Source organism: Myotis daubentonii, chromosome 3 (assembly GCF_963259705.1).
Source record: "Myotis daubentonii chromosome 3, mMyoDau2.1, whole genome shotgun sequence".
Lineage (NCBI taxonomy): Eukaryota > Metazoa > Chordata > Mammalia > Chiroptera > Vespertilionidae > Myotis > Myotis daubentonii.
In genome coordinates, this window is record NC_081842.1 from 43,540,414 (window position 1) to 43,561,815 (window position 21,402).

General features: G+C 44.3%; 1 protein-coding gene across 1 annotated transcript; it reads right to left on the reverse strand.

Annotated features, from left to right (window-relative positions):
- Positions 1–691: 691 nt before the first annotated feature.
- On the reverse strand, positions 692–8,044 carry MAGEF1 (MAGE family member F1). The gene is given in 7 exon segments (XM_059691653.1): positions 692–1,881; positions 1,884–1,998; positions 2,001–2,206; positions 2,209–2,250; positions 2,253–2,530; positions 7,485–7,708; positions 8,021–8,044. Coding segments are annotated over 7 exon segments (1,137 nt in total). The 3' UTR covers positions 692–1,633.
- Positions 8,045–21,402: the final 13,358 nt, after the last annotated feature.

Consider the following 21,402-nt stretch of genomic DNA (forward strand, 5'->3'; position numbering starts at 1 on the left):
CTCTTCTGTACATGGTAGCTATGGCACATTTTCATAACTCAACACCTATCTCTGGTTTGGTTACCCTTCTTCTAGGTTCCCTTTTATTCTATGTACCCATTCTATAGGATTTATCTGGAGTGACGATGGTAGGCATTGCAGAAGCCCCACTTTGAAGATGGCCTTTCATGAGTAGTTAAGAATGTGAGGGGTAGGATGGGGTGATTACAAAGTCTCCTCCAAATTGGAAGTGGCAGATGCAAAGTGACAGGTAGAAACATGGATCAGGGCACTGGGCTGATGCCCAACCAACTGAGCCACACCAGCCAGGGCCCTCAGTCATTTTTAATGCTGTTTCCCACCCCAAAGTATTTTTCCTCTTTACCTTCCTCTCTTCTGACCCAACCCATTTCACCTCTTCCCAAAGCCTGACCAAAGCCTCAGCCAATTACTCCTGCTGAGTTAGGTGTCCCCCTGTAGCCTTCAACTCACTGCACGTAATTTCTGGTTTATTTATTTACTGTCAAGTTCTGAAAAGTAGGCCCTTTATCTTGTTCAGCATTCTATCCCCAAAGGCCCCAAATAGTGCACCACAGTAAAGATAATGCTCAGCAAATGTTTAATTTATTTAGTATACCAGAGCATACTTCTAATTTATTGCATCTTAATTTTTCTCTAGATACTATAATAGCTAAGCAGATAGAGGTACATATCAATCTTTTTTCTTTATACAATAGACAAAACGTGTTGGGAAGCTGTTGACCAATCAGCTATATTTTTCCTGGTATCAGATCATCACATTGCAGAGCTCCCTGGAACCATTAAAGTACAGTATTACTATGCTGCATAATTTGTTTTAGATCATGGGATGTAGGGAGCGGCTGTAGGGTTAAGCCTCAGACTGACCTGTGACAGGGCCACAAACAACTCTCAGCTTGGAGGGCAGAGCCCTCCTAGCATAATTAAGCTTGACCTTATAGTCCTCCCTTGCTCCTTCCTAGGTAGTTAATGGACTGTAGGAGGTGCAGCAAGTGCTGCCAAAACAAGGTGAAACTCACAAGAACATTGTAAACATGTTGACCACTTCTCTTGTTTTGCTTTGTGTGCTCTGACTGTAAAATAAAGCTTTGGCTTGCAGACTGGGTCACAGTTTCCTCATCCAGGCACAGTGATCGACCTAGCCCCAGCTGTATCCTCTTGTCTGTCTTCTTTAACCCTTTTTGGTCCAACCTGGAGGCTTGACTCGACAGACCAGGCGCTAGGAGCAGGTCCAATGTCGAGCAATAAGAACATTAAAAAGTTCAACATTCAATCCCGTCAATTAATTTGGACCAGACTGTTTGAATTCCAAAAATAACATTGGACCGTAAAGGTTTAATCCTTCACCACCCCTCCTCAGGCTCACTGAACCTGGCCATGCTGGCGCGGCACAATGGGATAAAATACAAAGTTTTTCAAACGATTTTACAAAACCATCAAAACTCTATTCACAAAATCCTACAAGAAAAAGTACCCCAATCTCATAAACACCAATTTGAGTATATTAAATGTAACAAAACATGGCAAGATACAAAACTTAAATTTGAGTTACACAAGTACATCTCCTTGAGAAGTAATAACCCTGCCCTCACCTATAACACTTCAGACTCAATCATTAGCTTCCATAAGGACCGCTCCCCCTCGCTGACCACTTTTCTCCAGCCCTCACAGGGGTGGGTGCCAGCCCTAGCACTGGCCCCGGGCCTAACCCTAACCCTCCTACTGGCCTCGCTCTGACCCTGTTGACCTGACCTGCCAGGACCTCATGGTACTGCACTTGCCAGTGCTGGGGTTCCTTTTCATGGAGCTTGGCCACAAAACCCAAGATTTCCAATTTGCTGGTTTCCAGGTTTCTTAGGGGACCCAAGAGAATGAACAACCTAGTAGTGGACTGGTGCGAGGCGCCTGACTGTAACTGAGGTATTGCTGCTGCATGAACTCTTCCATAATCCTCTTTGGGTGCCCCAAGAGGCAGAGATGTTATCGGCATCCCTGGAGGGCCACACCCGCCACCGACGCAGCATCTCCCAGACCTGTGCCTCCCTGGCGCTATTACCTTGATTCATGTGGATAAAGCCCAAGACCATCATTAAGGGACCCAATCTGGGGCCACCTCCTCCCAGGTCCTCCTCCTCCTCAGGAGGCTTTAGTTTGTTGATCAAGATCTGTGTGGTGCTTGAGGCCCTGCTGTTTTCAGCTCAAACTCAAAGACATACCGCAGATGTCCTGCGGCCTAGCGCTGATCTCAGGGAAAAGATCCTCTAAGTCTCGGATGACGTATTTCCCCATCTCAGAGCGAGGGGGGAGACTCTTCCTTTTGTCCTTCACCAGCAGGAACCGCACCAACTCCGCCACCTCGGGTCCCGGGGCCAAGGCTTGGGCTGCTAAGACCCTCGCGCCTTTCCCGGTGAGGCCGGGCTCCGGGGCCCCTCCCACTCGGGGCGCCAAGGTTCTCCTGGGGGCTCTCCTGCAGGTGGGGGCCCTCCTGCAGGTGGGGGCCCGGGGTCTCCTCCTGCGAGGCGGTCAGGGCTCACCGTCTCAGCCTGAAGGATGGGGAGACCCCCCCTCTCGGGTTTCTGCAGCGTATTTTCGGGCAGCCAGGTGCAAACCCCAGTGGAGGGGCTGGTCAGCGGCTGGGGCGGCGGGAGGAGGACTAGGAAGACGACAGAAGGGGCTTTGTGGCCGCTGGGCAGCGCTTTAGGACGCGGGACGGTGACCGCCACGCTGCCAGCGCCCAAGACTGGCGGGGTGCCACTGCGCAGCCTCAGTCCGCGCCCGCGCGCGGCTCGCGGGGCTACTTCCGGCCAACTGAGGCAAGATGCGGGCCCGGGACGCGCGAAGCCACGCCCCTTCCGGCCCCTCTGGTTGCGGGGGGGGGGGGGGGGGGTACACGCCTGCTTCTCTGGGTGCCGGGTCGATGGGGACGTGTCCCGTCGGAGCGGCTTTTTAGGCTGCAGAGCCGGAGGGGCGGTTTTCACATCCAGGACCGCGGAGTGGGGGCGGTTTGAACGTCCAGGGAGGAACTAGGGGTGGAGCCCTAGCCATGTCTCTCAGCAGGTGCTCATTTATAAGGGTGTGTACTGGGGACTCTGAGGGATGTACTCCGGCCCCTGTGCTGTAGGGTAAGGCTGTGCTGGCCAGTCAGTGAAGCGCCCTGAACAGGGTGCTTGCGCGATTGCACGCACTCTGAACACGCTGGGGAAATGCTGCAGGGGGACTGAGGCCAGGGGGCGCCTGGACCAGTCTGTGTTTCCCGCCTCCCTCGCGGCCTGTGAGGGATGGATTGGAGTAGGGCCCACCGAAAGCTGGGAATCCAATTTGGAGTATTATTACAGTGCAGAGCAGGAACTGGGTTTTGGCCTGTCCTATTCATTGGTGTATCCTTAGCTCCTAGAACAGTGTCTGCTACGCTGAGGCACTCCATACATATTGTAAAATAGATGATGAAGGGGTAAGGATAGCAGACTCTACAGGGGTGAAAGAAATGATGAGATATTTTGAGGTACAGCTGGCAGAAATAGTGACTGTTGCAGTGGTTCTCAACCTGTGGGTCGCGACCCCTTTGGCGGTTAAATGACCTTTTCACAGGCGTCTCCTAAGACCATCCTGCGTATCAGATATTTACATTACGATTCATAACAGTAGCAACATTACAGTTATGAAGTAGCAACGAAAATAATTGTATGGTTGGGTCACACCATGAGGAACTGTATTTAAAGGGCCAGAAGGTTGAGAACCACTGGAAAAGGGAGCTTTTTTAACCTAATCAAATTTAACTACACCCATATTTTCTTTTTGCATACTCTACTCTGAGCTTTCTTCTACTTCCTGCCTCCCTTCTTTCCCTCCTCCTCCTCCTACTCCTTCTTCTTTCTTCTTTCTTCTTCCTCCTCCCTCCCTCCCTCCCTCCCTCCCTCCCTCCCTCCCTCCCTCCAGTATTTAGCTTAAGTGTTACCATTCCAAAGCCTCCTTAGTCTCCATCATGGAAGTTGTTTATTGCCATCTCTGAATCACCATAGCAATTTGTATTTATTTAACATCCACTCATATAGACCTTATTATGTGCTAGGCCCTGTTGTAAACACTTTTCAAATATTAATTTAAATCTCATTAAGGTAAGTACTATTATCATCATCCCTATTTTATCGATATGTCTTTTTTATGGCATTTGTTTTTTTACTAGCTATATAATCTTGTTACCTAAACTCCCTGCTTCTCAGTTACCTTTTCAGTAAAATGGGTATAATATTAGAAACAACATTGTAGAGATTATGTGAAATTATGCAGGTAAAGCATTTAACACAGTGCTTGGCAAATATTGAATGTTTGATAATGTTAACTGTTATTTATTACACTTTTTAATGTGCTGGTACTGTACTAAGTATTTACATGTATTAACTCATCTACTCATAAAAGCCCTTCGAGGTTAAGTGGTGTTATTCCCATTTTATAATTGAAGTAACATACAAAAATGTTAAGTAACTTGCCCAACATCATATGATTGGCATTTGAACTGTATAGTATAACTCCAGAGATGATGCTTTTAATCACTACATTAACATGTGTTAATTATTATTATTATTATTGACCATACTTTGTATTTTAATTTTTTTTGTGCTGATCTTTTTACCCTCCAAAACAAAACATTCTAAAAACTAGGGCTGTGTTTTTAAGTTTTTGGAGAGCCCCTCAGAGTTGGCACTTAGTATATAATTGTCACTGAATAACTGATAGAAGACTTTACTCTTTTACATAGGAAGTAAGATTTATTTTAAGTAAATATGCGACAATTAGGTTTTTCCAGCTATAATTACAAACTTCATTTTAAAAACTTCTGAAAATATATACCCATTTACACTGTATGACTTACAAATTCTGAGAGTGTGTGAAGCAGGAAAATGTTTATTATAATCAAGCTTGAGGCTATTATTAGCCTCCATTGTGTCAAACATTTTATGTACAGTATAATTTAGTCCTCACAAATCCCTATTAGGAAGGTATTATTATCCTTATTTGACAAATGGGAGAACAGTCACAGAGAGGTTAAATCACCTGTCCCAAACCACCCACCTGTTACGTGCTAGAGCGGAAATGAGAACCTAGATCTGTCTATTTTGAAGACTGTACTCATGACTGCCATACTGAGTTGCCTGGTTATCAGTTTCTCCTGAAGGTAGAGAGAACCACTCCCATCTAAAAGGTAGCGCTAGAGATAAAATAGTCCACTTAACCTATCTTTTTCATATAAAGCATTGCCAAAGAGATATGAAGAAGATATATGCAAAAGCTATATTGAATGGAAAAAATTTTGACAAATTAACAGTAATAACTGAATGAATAATGTACCACTACTCATCAAAACAAGAAACAAACTACTGATAAAACATGGATGAGTCTGGCAGACATTATGTTGAGCAAAGAAAAAAGATAAAAAAGGTTACATACAATATGACTTAATCTGATGTTTAAGATAAGTTAAGCTAATCTGTGGTGCTAGACATTGGAACAGGAGAGTGGGGCTGCCTGGAAAGGGATATGCATTAAACTTTCTGGGGGTGATGAAAATATTCTGTATCTTGATTTGGGGGTAGGTATACATCACACTGTGCCCTTAATATATATGCATCTTACAGTATATAAATATACTTTAAAAATTATAAAAACAAAAGTTTTTTATTGAGGTGTAATTGACATATTAGTTTTTGGTATATAACACAATGATTCTGTATCTGTATATATTGCAAAGTGATCACAATAGTCTAGTTTAACATTTGTTACCATACATAGTTAAAAAATTATTTTGTTTTATGATGAGAACTACGAGGTGTGTATTTTTATTCGTATTTTATAGAAGAGGAACCTGAGGCTCAGGGAAATTAACTTGCCTAAAGTTACCCAATTAATAAATGGAAATGTCAAACCCAGCCCAGATATTTTTAACTGTAAATCTCATAATACTTTCAAGACCGTTGGAGTGGCTTTCAGGTTGGGATTGTCACTGAAATTCATAAGACAAAATAGGTTTACCAGGCATGAGGTTTATGTGGCCTTAAGGGATCCTATATAATAAAGAGGTAATATGCAAATTGACCATCATGCCCTCATACAAGATGGACCCCCCCCCTACCCCATGTGGGCACAAGATGGCTTCCACAAGATGGCTGGCAGGGGAGGGCAGTTTTAGGTGATCAGGCCAGCAGGAGAGGGAAGTTGGGAGGGGGGGCCAGGCCGGCAGAGGAGGGCAGTTAGGGGTAACCGGGCTGGCAGGGGAGGGCAGTTGGGGGCAATCAGGCTGGCAGAGGAGCAGTTACGTGTTGATCAGGCTGGCAGGGAAGTGGTTAGGGGGTGATCAGGCTGGCAGGCAGAAGCGGTTAGGGGCAATCAGGCAATCAGGCAGGCGAGCTGTTGGGAGCCAGCAGTCCCGGATTGTGAGAGGGATGTCCGACTGCCAGTATAGGCCTGATTCCACAAGAATCAGGCCTAAACTGGCAGTTGGTCATCCCCCGAGGGGTCCCAGATTGGAGATGATGCAGGCTGGGCTGAGGGGCATCCCCCTCCCCCCCAGTGCATGAATTTTGTGCACTGGGCCTCTAGTACAGAATAAGGAGCAGAATAGCATGTTAAACAACAGTGTCATGAAGGCCTTGGACATCTAGAGCCAACATTTAATGTCCCAATCACCATTATGGTCTATTTTTTTTTTTAAGGGAAACTTTATTTAGTGTTTTTTTTTTAATATGTTTTTATTGATTTTAGAGAGAGAGGAAGGGAGAGAGAAACATTGATAAGAGAGAGAAACATCGATCGACTGCCTTTTACATGTTCCTCACTGAGGATCAAGCCCAGTGGGGATCAAAACTGGGCATGTGCCCCGACTGGATATCAAACCAATGACCTCTTTCTACATGGGAGGATGCTCAACCAACTGAGCCACACCCACCAGGGCTAATCTTTTTAAAGCAATCCAGTTTTAAAATAACGAGGTTAGGAGGGAGATGAAAGAACATGAAACCTTCTAACAGAGTCAGGCAGATAAGCGGGAGGATGGTCACTGGAGAGGGCGTCCACGTCAGATCCTTGTCCTGGACATGAGGTCACCGATTCTGGTCAGTTTATTGTTTTCTTTAGTTTCTCACTCAACTGTCTTCTCCAGCAAGTGGATGTGCATCTGCTCCCTTCTCAGGCTCACTGGGAAGGCCGCGGCTTCCACTTGGGCCTTGCTGGGGTCTAGGTGATCTCCTTGTTTGTCTACTTGAGTTGCTCTTCTGTGTGGGTCTTCAGCACACGGTATCTCTGGCCTTCTTTCTCAGTTCTTAGTATATAATCCTCAACGCACTTCAGCGGTTCTTCATTCTCGAGGTAGCCTTCTATTACCTCCTCCTGCTTCTCAAACTGCTTGAATCAGAGAAAGACTTTTTTTCATGGGATTCAGGTCTGCAGTAAAGTTGATCTTTTTCTTTCAGAACCTTCTGGTTGTGGCTTTGGCAAGTTCCTTCTTTTTCAGAGCCTCCTCCATTGCTTGGGACACAATCTCCTCAGATCCATCCATGATTTTATCTGTCTGCAGGTTCTCCATGCGGAGCTCTCCACACCTGCTCTTCAGCAGCAGGGCCCCCTTTTGTGTCACTTTCACTGCCCTTCCCAGGTCCTCCTGGCTATACTGCAGCACGTCCTCGATGGGAGCCCCGTGCTAAGGACACACAGGGTTGGCCCAGCACAGGAACACTCAGAGCTCCTCAGAAGTCACGTTCTACCAGCGCCGCCTCAGGGGGACTCCGTGCCTGAGGAGCACATCTGCGCATGCCTGCCGCTCCAGGTAATCTCCCTCAGTGGTGCTAGATCCTCAGCTGGCTCTCAGCAGGGCCCCTCACTCAGGTCCAAGGGGCGCCTGACCCTGCTGAGGGGGGGCGGGGCGGGGAGGGGGGTGCGTGTGGTCAGCTGGCCAGGCTGTGAAGGGTGAGGCTGGGGGCTTATGCTGAAGAATTTGTGGCTCCCTCCTCACCTGCTGCTCAGTGGTCCCCACCATGGTCTGTACCGGAGGAGTGTCACTGCTGAGGCGAAATGAGGTAAAAACTCAGTGACTAGGCCTTTAGCTAGGAGGTGCGAAGGATATGAAAGGGGAAGGGACTGTTTTGTCACTCGCCTCTCCCTGGATGCTACAGAACTGCAATGGGAGGGACCTAGACAATCATTTTTTCGGTTTTGATTGTATCTGTGTTGTACTGGACAGGCAGACTGTTAAAACACTCCTGGGGGCTAAAGGGGGTCAAATATATGGTAAAGGAAGGAAACTAGACTTTGGGCGGTGACTAATCAGTAGAATATACAGATGTCAAATGATAAGATACACCTGAAAATTATGTTATTAACCAGTGCCACCCCAATAACTTTAATTTTGTAGGAAAACAGTCCTTACCTAAGCTATTAAAAGGGAGAAACCGTGTATCTCTTTGGCAAGGGGAAGGCTGAGAAACAAACGCTTTGGTGACCATTAGATTGAAACCTTGAGGGAAGATCCTTGTAGCCTAGACTAGAGTCTTTGAAAGCCCACCGTGCTCAGCACAGTTTAGGATGTGGAGAGGGAAGAGGGAGTTACACTGAAAGGGCACAAGTGCAGGATGAATTATCCTGGAAATGTCCGGCGCTGTGGGGATAGAAAAGGTGTGTCTTAGAACAAAGCACTGAACTAGGTCAGAAGACCTGAGTTCCTCTTCACGCTGTGCAGGACTCACCTCTCTGGGCCACTGTATCCTCAACTTTAAGGCCTGACAACCCCTGCTTTGCCCATCCCCACGGAGTTATGTTGAAGTTCAAGTAAGATTATAAATGCAAACATACTTTTGCAGTGCTTAACCATTAAGTTTAAGAAACAAATATAAAATGTTACAGATTTTTTTTTTTTTTCTAAAGAGAAGTGGTAGAAAAATCTCAGTAATGAGTGTGACTGGCCTCTCACGCAGACATTTTGGAATGAGCTTACACATTCCTGGTTGGGGAAAAAAAAAAAGTCTGGCCAAAAAAGATTAAATAAAGAAATGTCAAGTCCTGACACTCCATCTAAGGCCAGTGAATGCTTTGGTGGGGAGCCAGAGTTATCTTGTTGGATTCCTTCTAAACTTGGCAATAGAGCCCTTGAACTCTTGAGTGCCTTCTCCACACAGATGCTGAGTAACGACTCACCCCAGGTCTGAGTGAGCCCCACACTGCACAGTGCTTGTGTCTTTCCTGTTTCTCCTGACAGTCTTGACAGCCGTGCAGCTGATCTGGCTCAAAGAAGGGATCAGAGGAAGAGCTTTGTCCCCAATCCCTGGGCCCGGGGCAAAATGGAGCCCAGTTCTGTCACAGCAGAATGGGCAGAGGCCACGGGTCCTGTATGTGCGGCTGGTATTGAGGCAGGATAGCTAGGCAGATGATTTGATCTGACTTGGGTAATGAAAATTGTCTGTTACCGTTTGAAGAGCAATTGTGTAAGCAACAGTACTTCTGTGTTGTGCTGCCTGTGACACACCAGTGTCTGTAACATAACACCCAACCCAGAGGAGGAGCAGAGCTGGCCAGAGGGGAGAGGAGAGATGCAGGGGCACAGGGCCTCCTTTTCCCTCCTCCATTGCCCCCCCGTCCCCCCCAAAAAAACCTCGAAGGAGAGTTGGCGAGAAGGCATTTGCCACCTGGACACAATGAGGCCCAGTGCGAGGGCAGGCATGGGGCTGGCCTGCAGCCAGGGCCCTGGTCTGAATGGCTGTCACCAAGGGACTGCCAGCAGCCCATCTCTATCCCCGTGAGGCTGGGCCAGGGCCAGGGTGGGGGGCCCACCATCCTCATCTCGGAGGCCCAACTCACACCATTCGGTGGCCGTGATCAGAATGCCAGGGACACAGGGGCTTTGAGCAGCTGAACAGAGCCGTTTCCCCTCTGCGGCCGCCAGTTCATTTGGATTAGAGCAGGCTCTCCGGAGTCCCTTTGTTGGCTGCTTGTTATTCTGTACGCACTGAGCACTGTGCATTCATCTTTATTAGTTCTAATTGCTTCCCTATTCTAATGGGATCTTGATATTCCCATACAATTGAAAGGAAATGTATTCATTAAAATAATTCTTCTCCTAACTGCTGCTCCAAGCTGCTCCTCTAAGTGACATTGTCTCTCTAGCCACAGCCTGCTGAGGCCTCTTATTAAGACCCTCGTCAAAAGCCAACTTTGGGCAGCAAACTTTCCTCGCAGGAGTTTCCAGACACTGAAGAGAGGGCGCTTTTTAATCGGCTCACACACTGAAGTTGGAGGCCAGCTGGTGTAATTGGGGGTGCTGCTCCAGCGGGCTGGGGGAGAAGGGCTTGCCTGCAGCCCTGCCTCCCACAACAATGACCCCTTTCTGCACACCAGCGGGCTGATTTAGACAGGGCTTTCCCCTCTGTCCTCAGTGTGAAACTTTTTTGTTTATGCCACAAGCAGTTACTAGGTGTGTTCTAAGTGCAGGGCGCTGAGTAAGGTGCTGTGGGAAGTGTGAAGACGGAGCTGTAGTCTCAAGGTGTTTATGGTCTCCGTGGGTGGCTCCCAACTCCTGGTCCCTAAAGTTAGGCAGCAGAGAAAAGGCTGGGACTGCTCCACTCTCAGTATTCCAAATGCTTAACAGGATAGAGAGCTTAGAAAAGCAGGCTGCTATTTCATAAATGTGTGCGGTTTAATAAACCAAAATCTTTCAAGCCATGGGATCATAGGGGTAATACAAGAAATATCTTTGGGACATTGGGAACCATCGATCTATTTGGGAAATAAGCCATAATAAAAAAAGAATGACTACGTAAACGTATGGTCTTTACATGTGTGGTATAAAGTGCATCAGGAGTTTGGAGGAGTGTAAGGGAGCGTGTGCTAGGCGCTATGCTGTCTCTTGAATCTCATTTAATCCCTGTGACAGGCCTGTGAGAGAAGCATAAGTATTCCCATTTTACAGATAATAGCTAAGAGAAGTTAGGTAATTTGTTCAGTATCAACAGTTGGAGTCGGGATTTAAACGCCGGCCTTCTGATTCCAAAGCACAGGCTGTTCTCACGGCATCACGCTACCTCTCACGTCGTATCTGTCAGGGGCCATCAGAGGAAGTTTAATGTGGAAGGTGGTGTTTGAATCCCTCGAAGCCTTTAGGGACAGTGGGCTGTCAGCAGGTAGAGAGTGGGGTCCCCAGGAAGGAAGAGTCTGATCATAAGCACAGGGTCTGGAAGAACCTGGCAGAGTAGGAAATGACAGAATTCCAGGTGGCCCAGCGACCGGAGAGTGTGCAGAGGAGCAGTGGGAGGGAGGCAGAAAGGCTTGTGCGGGCCGTGTTGTAAAGAGCCTCGCCTGCAGGAGTGTAGATGTTGCACTATAGGTACTTCTCCAAGGAGGATATTTGAGCCTCCGGATAAACACAATAGTTCTTTCAGGAGCATCAATTTTCCTTAAGGTGAATAATTTTAAACATCTTTATCTTAAAAGAAATTCAGATATATTATGGGATAGAATGCAAAATTCTCATGAATTTTTAAGAGAAAACAGAAGATTTCAAAGAGAGCTTGGGTGTGCCGGCAAGAGCCTCAGGCTTCGCAGTCCCTCGGGGGGGACTGAAGGCATTTCTTTTGTCTCTGCTGGTGTATTTCAGCGGGAAAGTTTGAGAAATACTGAATTTGAATAAAAGGTTTTGATCCCAGGTATAAAATGATTAGGTATATTTCAAGAAGAGTGTCAGGGGCTTGGAAAAAGGGGTGGACAGGGCAGGGACTGAGGGCAGGAGGCCAGAAAGAGACATAAGGGGCCCAGGGGCTGCCTGGCCTCAGAGCCCACCTCTTTGCCTTGGCCTTTTTGGAGGGGGCCACCTAACAGATACCCTGTCCTGGAGCTGCGCCTCCCTTTTAAGGAAGGACTGGGATGGCCCGGAAGGCCGTAGCAGAAACAGCCAGGGCAGGGCCTGAGCGGGGCCTGGGCCAGGAAGGGTCCTCCCAGAGAACTTGCATGCCCTGGCCACCTCACCTGCCCTGCTGCCAGCTGAGCACTGCCTGCTGACTACCTTCAAGCCCAGCAGGTTTGTTAGCTTACCTAGCAGAAGGCACGTGGTTGGACCAATGATTCTGTTGAGTTGAGGGGTGGCATGAGGCGGAGAGGCCCTGCCTTGTTGCAGCGTCCTGCCATCTTATGTTGGTAGGCAGGGCTGTTGTGCCTGGCATGGCGGCCAACAGATACCTTGTGGTTGAGAGACTCAAAGGGAGGAAGGAGAGAATAAGGCAACTCAGCTTAGGACCAAGGCTGAGCTTTACTTCTTAGTCTTCAGAGGATGGAGATAGCCTACCTTAGGTAGCCAGATTCTCCTTTTGGATGGATGATTTTTTTTTTAAGGTCATTTAGAATTTGTCTCTTCAAAAATATATTTTATTGATTTTTTATAGAGAGGAAGGGAGAGGGATAGAGAGTCAGAAATATTGATGAGAAACATCGATCAGCTGCCTCCTGCACGCCCCCTACTGGGGATGTGCCCGCAACCAAGATACATGCCCTTGACTGGAATCGAACCTGGCTGGGACCCTTGAGTCCGCAGGCTGATGCTCTATCCACTGAGCCAAACCGGTCAGAGCTAGAATTTGTCTCTTGAAGCATTTTTAAAAGCATCAAAACATTCCATAGTGCTTTATTTTTTTCCTAATTTAGAAGGGACTGTTCGTTGTAGAACACAGAAAAAATTCTGATCATCAAAAAGAAAGAAACAAAAAACACCCTTAACCCTACCACTTAGGAATAATCATAGTTAGTGAATATCTTGATGTGTATCCTCCCTCAATTTTTATAAGCACATCCATTGTTACTTTTAATGGAGTCATCTTGTATCTACTGCTTATATGTGCATAATATATTTCTTCACATACTGTGAATCTCCTAAGATACTAATAAATATTTTTCTATAATGTAATTATTTGTGGTTGAAAATATTCTACAGACTCCATGTCACCTTTAATGCTTATTATTATATACTAGAGGCCTGGTGCATGAATTCATGCATGTGTGGGGTCCCTTGGCCTGGCTGGTGATCGAGGCCTATGGGGGTGAGGGGCCCAGCTGGCCAGGAGCAGGGACACCAGGAGGATGGCCGGCCGGAAGGAGGGGCCATGGGATGTTGGCTGTGGGAGCGCACTGACCACGAGGGGGCAGCTCCTGCGTTGAGTGTCTGGCCCCTGGTGGTCAGTGTGTGTCATAGCGACTGGTCGACTAGCCGTCCGGTCGTTTGGTTGTAACAGTCACTTAGGCTTTTATATATATAGATTTAGGTTTTCAGTTTTTTATTGTTAAATATGGTGTAACTTACTTGTGAGTAAGTATTTCACAAGCCAATATTGCAAATAATATTTTCTTTTATTTTATATTATACAAATAATAATTTCATTGCAGAAAAATAGAGGTTAAGACAAGAAAAAAATTTAAAAAATTAGTTCTACCATCCAGAAATCATATCTATTTACTTTTCAGAGCCTATCCTTAACAGATTTTGTTCAGTGCACATATTTATATGCATATAAATATGTGCACTGAACAAAATTTACATCCATACATAAATATATGCACCAAATAAAGTCTATAAGTTTTTTTTAAAATATGTTTTATTGATTTTTTACAGAGAGGAAGGGAGAGGGATAGAGAGTTAGAAACATCGATGAGAGAGAAACATCGATTAGCTGCCTCCTGCACACACCCCGCTGGGGATGTGCCCGCAACCAAGGTACATGCCCTTGACTGGAATCGAACCCGGGACCCTTCAGTCCTCAGGCCGATGCTCTATCTACTGAGCCAAACCGGTCAAGGCTAAAGTCTATAAGTTTGGTATCGTACATTTTTATTAAAATGAGACTTTTTACCAACCGCTTTTTCTTTTTAATATATATGACTATTCTTATCATTAAACAGTGTTCAATATTATTTTATTTCTTTCTAATAATACATTGTATAAGTCTACAAACATTTATTGATCCTATTGCTGTCCATTTGAGTTTTTCTTGGAGCCTTCTTCTTTTTGTTATTTTTTTTGCAATAGTTCTTTAAATATTAAGGATATTAAATTCTTTGTCGTGTTGCAAATCTTTCCTAGGTGATTATTTTTCTTTGAGTTTTGTTTAAGGTAAGTTTTTTCTCTTTTTTTGTAATTATAGAAATAAAATGTAATCATTGTACAAAACTTAGAAAGTAGAGATTAAAATAAATAACCCTAAATTCCCCCCCCCCAATTGGAGATAACCACCATTAATATTTTATTTATCTTTTAAAAAATATTTTTGGTTAATCCTCACCTGAGGATATTTTCCCATTGATTTTTAGAGAGAATGGAGTGGAAAGGAGGGGAAGAGACAGAGAGAGAGAAACATGTTTTTCTCTCACATCAATTGTGTTGCCTCCAGCATGCACCCTGACCAGGGGCAGCATACAACTGAGGTAGGTGTCCTTGACTGGTATCAAACCTGGGATCTTTCAGTCCTCTGGCCGACCACTATCCACTGAGCCAAACCAGCTATGGCCACTATTAATATTTTAGAGTATGTCTTTTTAGATTTTCCTATTTCCCAGTATATGTAGGAATATGGCCATATAGATAAGATTCCTAAAAACCAACAAAATTTAGATTATATATTTCTGACCTACTTTATGCCCTAAATCCATTTTGAAAATCTTTCGTGTCAACACAAATGAGTCAGTACCATTATGTACTAGAATAATTTTAAAAATAGACAATATTTTCGCATAGTTCAAAAATCAAAACAATATAAAGGAAGTATACATTGAGAATCCTTGCTTTCACCCATGTTCCCCTTCAACTGGTTTTCTAATTTTTCTTCCGTGAGGTCACTGCTTTTAATAGTTACAGTGCTCCTTTTTGAAAATACAAGCAAATGCAACTATATATGCCCTGTCATTTCTTACATAGAAGTTAGCACACTATATACATTATTAGTTACCTTGCTTTTGTAAAGCAATTTAAAAGTATATAGTGGAGACTTTTTTACATATGTACATAGATAACTTCCTGGTATTTAATGGTATGGATGGACCTTAATATCTAACCAATTCCATATAATTGGGCATTTGGGTTATTTCCAAATTTTCACAGTTATAAGCAGCGCGATAATATATACATATGTCATTTCTATATGTATGCAAATATATTTGCTGGAAAAATTCTGAGGGTGGGGTTGATGAATCAAGCGGTAAATATGTTAGTAACTTAATGGAAAATGCCAAATTGTCCTTCATTGGGGTATACATTTTGTATTCCTACCAGAAGTGTAGAGGGTACCTATTTCCTTACAACTTCCCCCAATCAAGTGTATTTTGGATATGTGTAAATGTTAGATGACAAATGGGCATATCACTGCAACTATAATTTGCATTCTTCTTATTGTTAATGAAGTTGAAAATTCATATGCTTCAAAGCCGTCTGCATTTATTTTTTCTGAAAATTGGTATTTTTCCTTTGTTGAGTTATTGGTCTCCTTGACTTATAGAAACAAATTATGTATTAGTGATTGACCCTTTGTAAAATGAGTTGTGATTTTTTTCTTCCAGTTCACCATTTGCTTTTTAAAATTTGTTATTAGTATTTTTTACTTAGCTTATGATGCTTTTGCCATGCAGGAGTTTCAAGATTTTTATATAGATGTATTTATCAGTCTTCTATTACATGATTTCTGGACTTTAAATCAATTAGAAAGGTCTTCACTACTCCAAGATTATAAAGGACTTCTATTATCCTTTTGATAATTTTATGATTTTCTTTTGTACATTTAAATCTTTGATTCAGTTGACGTTTATCGTGGTGTACTCTGTGAAGTATTGGTCCAGCCTCTATATTTTACCAGTTAGTGAACACCATTTATTTAAAAGTCTGTCTTTGCACCCTAGATGGTAGTCCAGTGGTTAGAGCATTGGCCCGTGCACTGAAGGGTCACGAGTGCAGTTCCCAGTCAAGGGTACATACCTGGGTTGCAGGTTCGCTTCCTGCCCCTGGTCAGGCCATGTGGGAGGCAACCAGTTGATGTGTCTCTCTCACATTGATGTTTCTCTCTTCCCACTCCCACCCCCCTGGCTCCCTTTTACTCTCTCTAAAAAGCAATGGAAAAAATATCCTCAGGTGAGAATTAACAACAATAAAAAAAGTCTGTCTTTGCCTCTCTGGTTTGATATTTATCATAGTCCATATTCTCATATATATTTGGGTCTGTTTCTGGGCTTTATTCTATTCCATTGGCCTGTTTATCTATACAGCATCATTTCTGGTGGCTGCATAATATTGCTTCTTTTGCATATAGCTTAATTTATTTTTGTTAAACATCTAGGTTGATTCCAACTTTTCAATATTCCAAAGAGTGCCTCAGTGAATAAAATCCTTGCACATATTTTACAGGCACGTGCATGTGTAGTGGATCAATTCTTTCCTTTGGATAAAAAATGTTTATACACAGAATTACTGGGTCAAAAGGTATGTGCCTTCTTAGGCTTTTTTTTTTCATACATATTGCCAAAATGTCTTCCAGAAAGATTGTACCAATTTTCACTCCGTCCAACAGCAATATGAGTGCTGATTTCCCCTCACCCATGCCAGCTCTCAGTATTATCATTCTTTTTAATCATTGCCAATCTGATCAACAACAAAAAAAGTGGTCTCTCATTGCTGTTTTAATTTGCCTTTCTTTGAATGCTAGTGAGGTTGAATATTTTTTCAATTTATGGTGGTTTTTTGATGTACAGAAGTTTTTAATTTTTTATGTAGTCAAATCTATCAATCTTTTCCTCTATGGTTTCTGCTTTTGTTGACATGTTTAGAAAGTCCTCCCCCATCTTAAGATTATAAAATATTCACTTATATTTTCTTCTAGTACCTTTATGGTTTCATTTCCATTTTTATCCATCTGGCATTCATTTTGATGAATGGTGTGAGCGGGAAATAACTTGTATTATTTATTTATTTATTTATCAAATGGATACCTTGTTCTTTCATCACTGTTAAGAAGTGTGTGTGAGAGAGAGAGAGAGAGAGAGAGAGAGACACTATTCCTAAAATGAACAACATAGCCGAAACCGGTTTGGCTCAGTGGATAGAGCGTCGGCCTGCGGACTGAAAGGTCCCAGGTTCGATTCCGGTCAAGGGCATGTACCTGGGTTGCGGGCATATCCCCAGTAGGAGATGTGCAGGAGGCAGCTGATCGATGTTTCTCTCTCATCGATGTTTCTAACTCTCTATCTCTCTCCCTTCCTCTCTGTAAAAAATCAATAAAATATATTTAAAAAAATGAACAACATATATAGCTGGATATCGAGGGGGTAATCCAGCTTTAGACTTTGGGTCATCAATAGAAATATCAGTAACTGTACTAAACAGATAGACACGGCATTTTCCAACATATGTAGACTTTTGGGTCAAATCAACTGACATTTGACATTCAAAACCCAGCATTGCAGCTCAATGCTGTGCAAGTTTGAGTGAGCCCATGATCCTTCTTGAGTCTTGGTTTCTTCTTCTGTAAAATGGGGCAATCATACTTATATATCTTAGCTCTGTGATGAGAATTAAACAAGGTAATGTTTGTAGCAATTATCAATGTATATCTTAATATCATGGACAGTTACTGCACATCACTTGCCCTTCACACCGCAGCCCTCTCACTCCCCACCCCTTCAAGAGATCCCCTCAGGCCCTTTCTATAAATAGCTTATGCTGGAGAGGGGAGGGGTTGAGTGCTGTTTGCTTTTTATAGGTTTTCTATCTTTACACTTGTGATCAGACTCTCATTTGTTATGTCTTGCTGCTTTTAGTGTCTTTTCATTAGTAGCCTTTCTCTCCCTCTTCTAAATATGCTGCTTTTAATGGATACCAGCTAGGAAACCAGACAACTGGATTGTTAGAAGTATATATAAATTAAGAGTAACTGGGACCTAAGTGAGCTCCTGGGGGGCTCTCCTGTTGTATAATGTAGTGGTTCTCAACGCTGGCTGCACAATTAGAATCACCTGGGGAGTTTTTAAAGCCTATCCACTCCTGGGTTCTACCCAGACCAATTAAATCAGAATCTCTGGTGGTGGGGCCCAGGCCTGGGTGTGTTTAAGCTCTGCAGGTGATTCTAGCATGCATGCCGGGCTGAGAACCATCGATTGAGTGCACTGGCTTTGTGAGATCTGTATTCACACTTAATGGTTGGTCCACTCTCTGGTTCTCTCTCAAAATGTACCCTAAGTTGGGGAGGTCACTCTATGGAGCAGAAGGCCATATGGTAGCAATGTCCGGGATGTTCAGAAGGCTGCTGGGCTTGCTAAAGGGAGCAGCTCCAAGTCTCAGGTCTCTGTTGCTGTGTAGGTCACATTCCTATGGACCTTTAGAAATGTTGTTGTCAGTTTCTCTTCAAAAGACAGAGCTGTCCCAGTCCCCTCCCAGGCCTGTCTTCTGCCTCTAGGGGCTTCCTGGGACCACCATGGTTTTGGGAAGAGCAAGAGGTGGTGAGAAAGAAACCTTGAGAAAATACCTTTACTTTTTATTTCTATTTTGTTTATTCTTTTCTCTTGGCTCCTTTTCTGTCCCCCAAAGTACATTTAGGAGATATGTGATACATGTCAAACCTGCTTGGTTCCCAGCTTTGGTGGATCCATTTTATCCAGGGATGGAGGCACTCCAAAAGGCAGGCTCGCCCTAACCTATTTGGCTCAGTGGATAGAGCGTCAGCCCTTGGACTGAAGGGTCCCAGGTTCGATTCCAGTCAAGGGCGCGTACCTCGATTGCAGGCTGATTGCAGACTTGATCCCTGGCCCTGCAATTGCAGGAGACAACTAATTGATGTGTCTCTCTCACATCGATATTTCTCTCTCTCTCTGTGTCTCTCCCCCTCCCTTCCACTTTCTCTAAAAATCAATAGAAAAATATCCTTGGTTGAGGATTAACAACAACAAAAAAAAGGCAGGCTAACTGCCACCAACTATTGGTAGACCCACTTTGTCACCTGGCAAAATAGGTACAGGTGTGCTTTATACAACCACAGGATGGGTCCCAACAATATGTCTCTCTGCTACAAGATCAGCCTTCATCTCATTCTCGAGTTTTGATAACTTGACTGTGGACTGAGTCTCCTTCTAGGTGTCTCACCCGATTTATCTAAAACTAGGGCCTCCCTGGTTCCATGAGACCCTGTGGGGAAGAGTTACCATCTTTCCTAATGAATTAAACCAACTCCTCCAAGCTTAACAAAAAAAGGAGAATCTTTGTGGAAAGAGGCGACTGGAATTTTCCCTTGGGATTTCTCATCATTGACATTAGTCAGTGTCCCCACCCTCCAAAACACACACACACACACACACACACACACACACACACACACACACACACACAAGCTGAGACTAGATCCTTTAGACCAAACTTCACCACAGTTTGGAGCTAATAAAAAAAAGGAATAAACAGGGAGAGTAGCATGACTCCATATGAACTTGTTTACAGATGTGACTTGATCATGAGGACTCAGGGCCTGCCTTATTCTAGTGTGGAGGCTGCCTTGTGTGGTCAGAATCATCACAGCACCCAGCCTCAGGGCAGAAGCCTAGACAATTACCCTCTTGAAAGTTCAGAAGGATCCCCCGAAAGGATGAAGCTGAGAAGAGATGAAGAGTTCCCCTTCTCTCTGGTGCCACCATCTGAATTCCAGTTTTCTGTCTGAGAAGCTGCCTCTTCCTCATATGATTGAAATAATTGCTCATTTTTGTAGGAAATAGGACCTCAGATTCACGTAAGGTTTTGTTGATCATTAAGGCTGCACATGGGAATGAAGGAGGTGGGCACACAGCAGCTTACCTCAATGCCTTGACTGGTCTTTCTAGAAGTACGGTATGCATCTACAAAAGACAATGGTTTTTCTTTAGCTATGCTCAGTCAACAGGTGTAATGTCATAACATTGTGAAGTACTCTGATGTTGAATCATGATGGAGCCATAGGTGAGCCATTTGAGGGTTATTTATAGAATGCTGAGGATCTACTTTTCAAAGCGGTCCCAATAGTTGTCCAGGAAGAGAAAAATACAAGGGTCTACAGCTTGCTGAAACTTTTTCTCTACCTGGAAGTCTATGCGACATAGCTCTGCCTATTTTGCTGCTGATGTCTTCACCCTCTTCAAGAGAGACCTCACCCCCACACAGCAGCGAATGGCCTTCCCCTGCGGCTCTAATCATACAAGAAAGTTGTAAAACACAACAAAACATTGGAGTTAGAGTGTGATGTGCTGATAGATTTCCCCAATGCCATCTGTCTGGTCTGTGTTCCTGGAGGTTGTTTGGCTATCATCCTGTCTTCCTTATCAGCTGGACAACCTCATAAATTCTGGGCCATTGGTCCTCAATGGAGTCAGTGCTGCCCCTAGAGACATTTCAGAAATGTATGGTTTGTTTATATTTGTTACATTGATAGCAGGGGCACAACTTGAAGGCAGAGGGGATCAGATTTCTTGCTTTAAGTGGGACAGTTTTGTCCTGCACTTCATGTGACATTGTATGCCCTACCAGACAAATCTCTTTCTATTGGTCTGAGCCTAGAACTTCATTCCATTTTGCGTATAGCACAAAAACCTTTTTGCACAGTTTTTTAAAAAATTGATCTTAGAGAAAGGGAGAGAGAGAGAAACATCAATTGGTTGCCTCCTGTACCTACCCCAACCAGGGATTGAACCTGCAATCTGACTCTGTCCCCAGGGACACCAGCTCCTACTGTAGGCAACTGGCAAAGGCTAACACTGTTTCCTGTGGGTCTTTGGCAGGGTTTCACTCTGAGCTACTGCATCGTCTTTCATTCAGCAAATATATTTTGAGGTCTTGCTTTGTGCCAGATACTGAGGTGGAGGGAGAGCAACAGTATATGGGCCCCACCTTCCAGAGACTCCGATTTAGGACAGAGGACTGGCTTTTACAGTAAAGTGTAGAAAGAGCTATGACAGGAAAATACAAAAGCTCTTGGAGCCCAAAGGGAGGGGTTGTTGATCCAGATTGGGGAGAAGAAGGAAGCCTTCCTGGAGGAGGTGTTACCTGAGCCTAATCCCAAAGAGAGGTTATGATTTAGCAGTGACAGTGGATGACTATGTTAGTCAGGGTCCCAACAGGGAATGATATGACACACAAGTTAGGATACGAGAGAACATTTAGCCTTGACAGAAAGAGTAACCTTCTGTCTGGGACCAGCCAGCCTGATACAACCTACAGGGAGTGAATAAATACCCGGGCCCCATGCTCTCCTATCCTTCAATCGCTGCTGGTGCTCCCCATTGGCCAAACCCAACCAGAAGCCAGAAGGCCCTGGAATTTGTTTATGTGATCCATGGGGGGCAGTCTCTGGGGCACAGAGTAAGGCAGAGAGT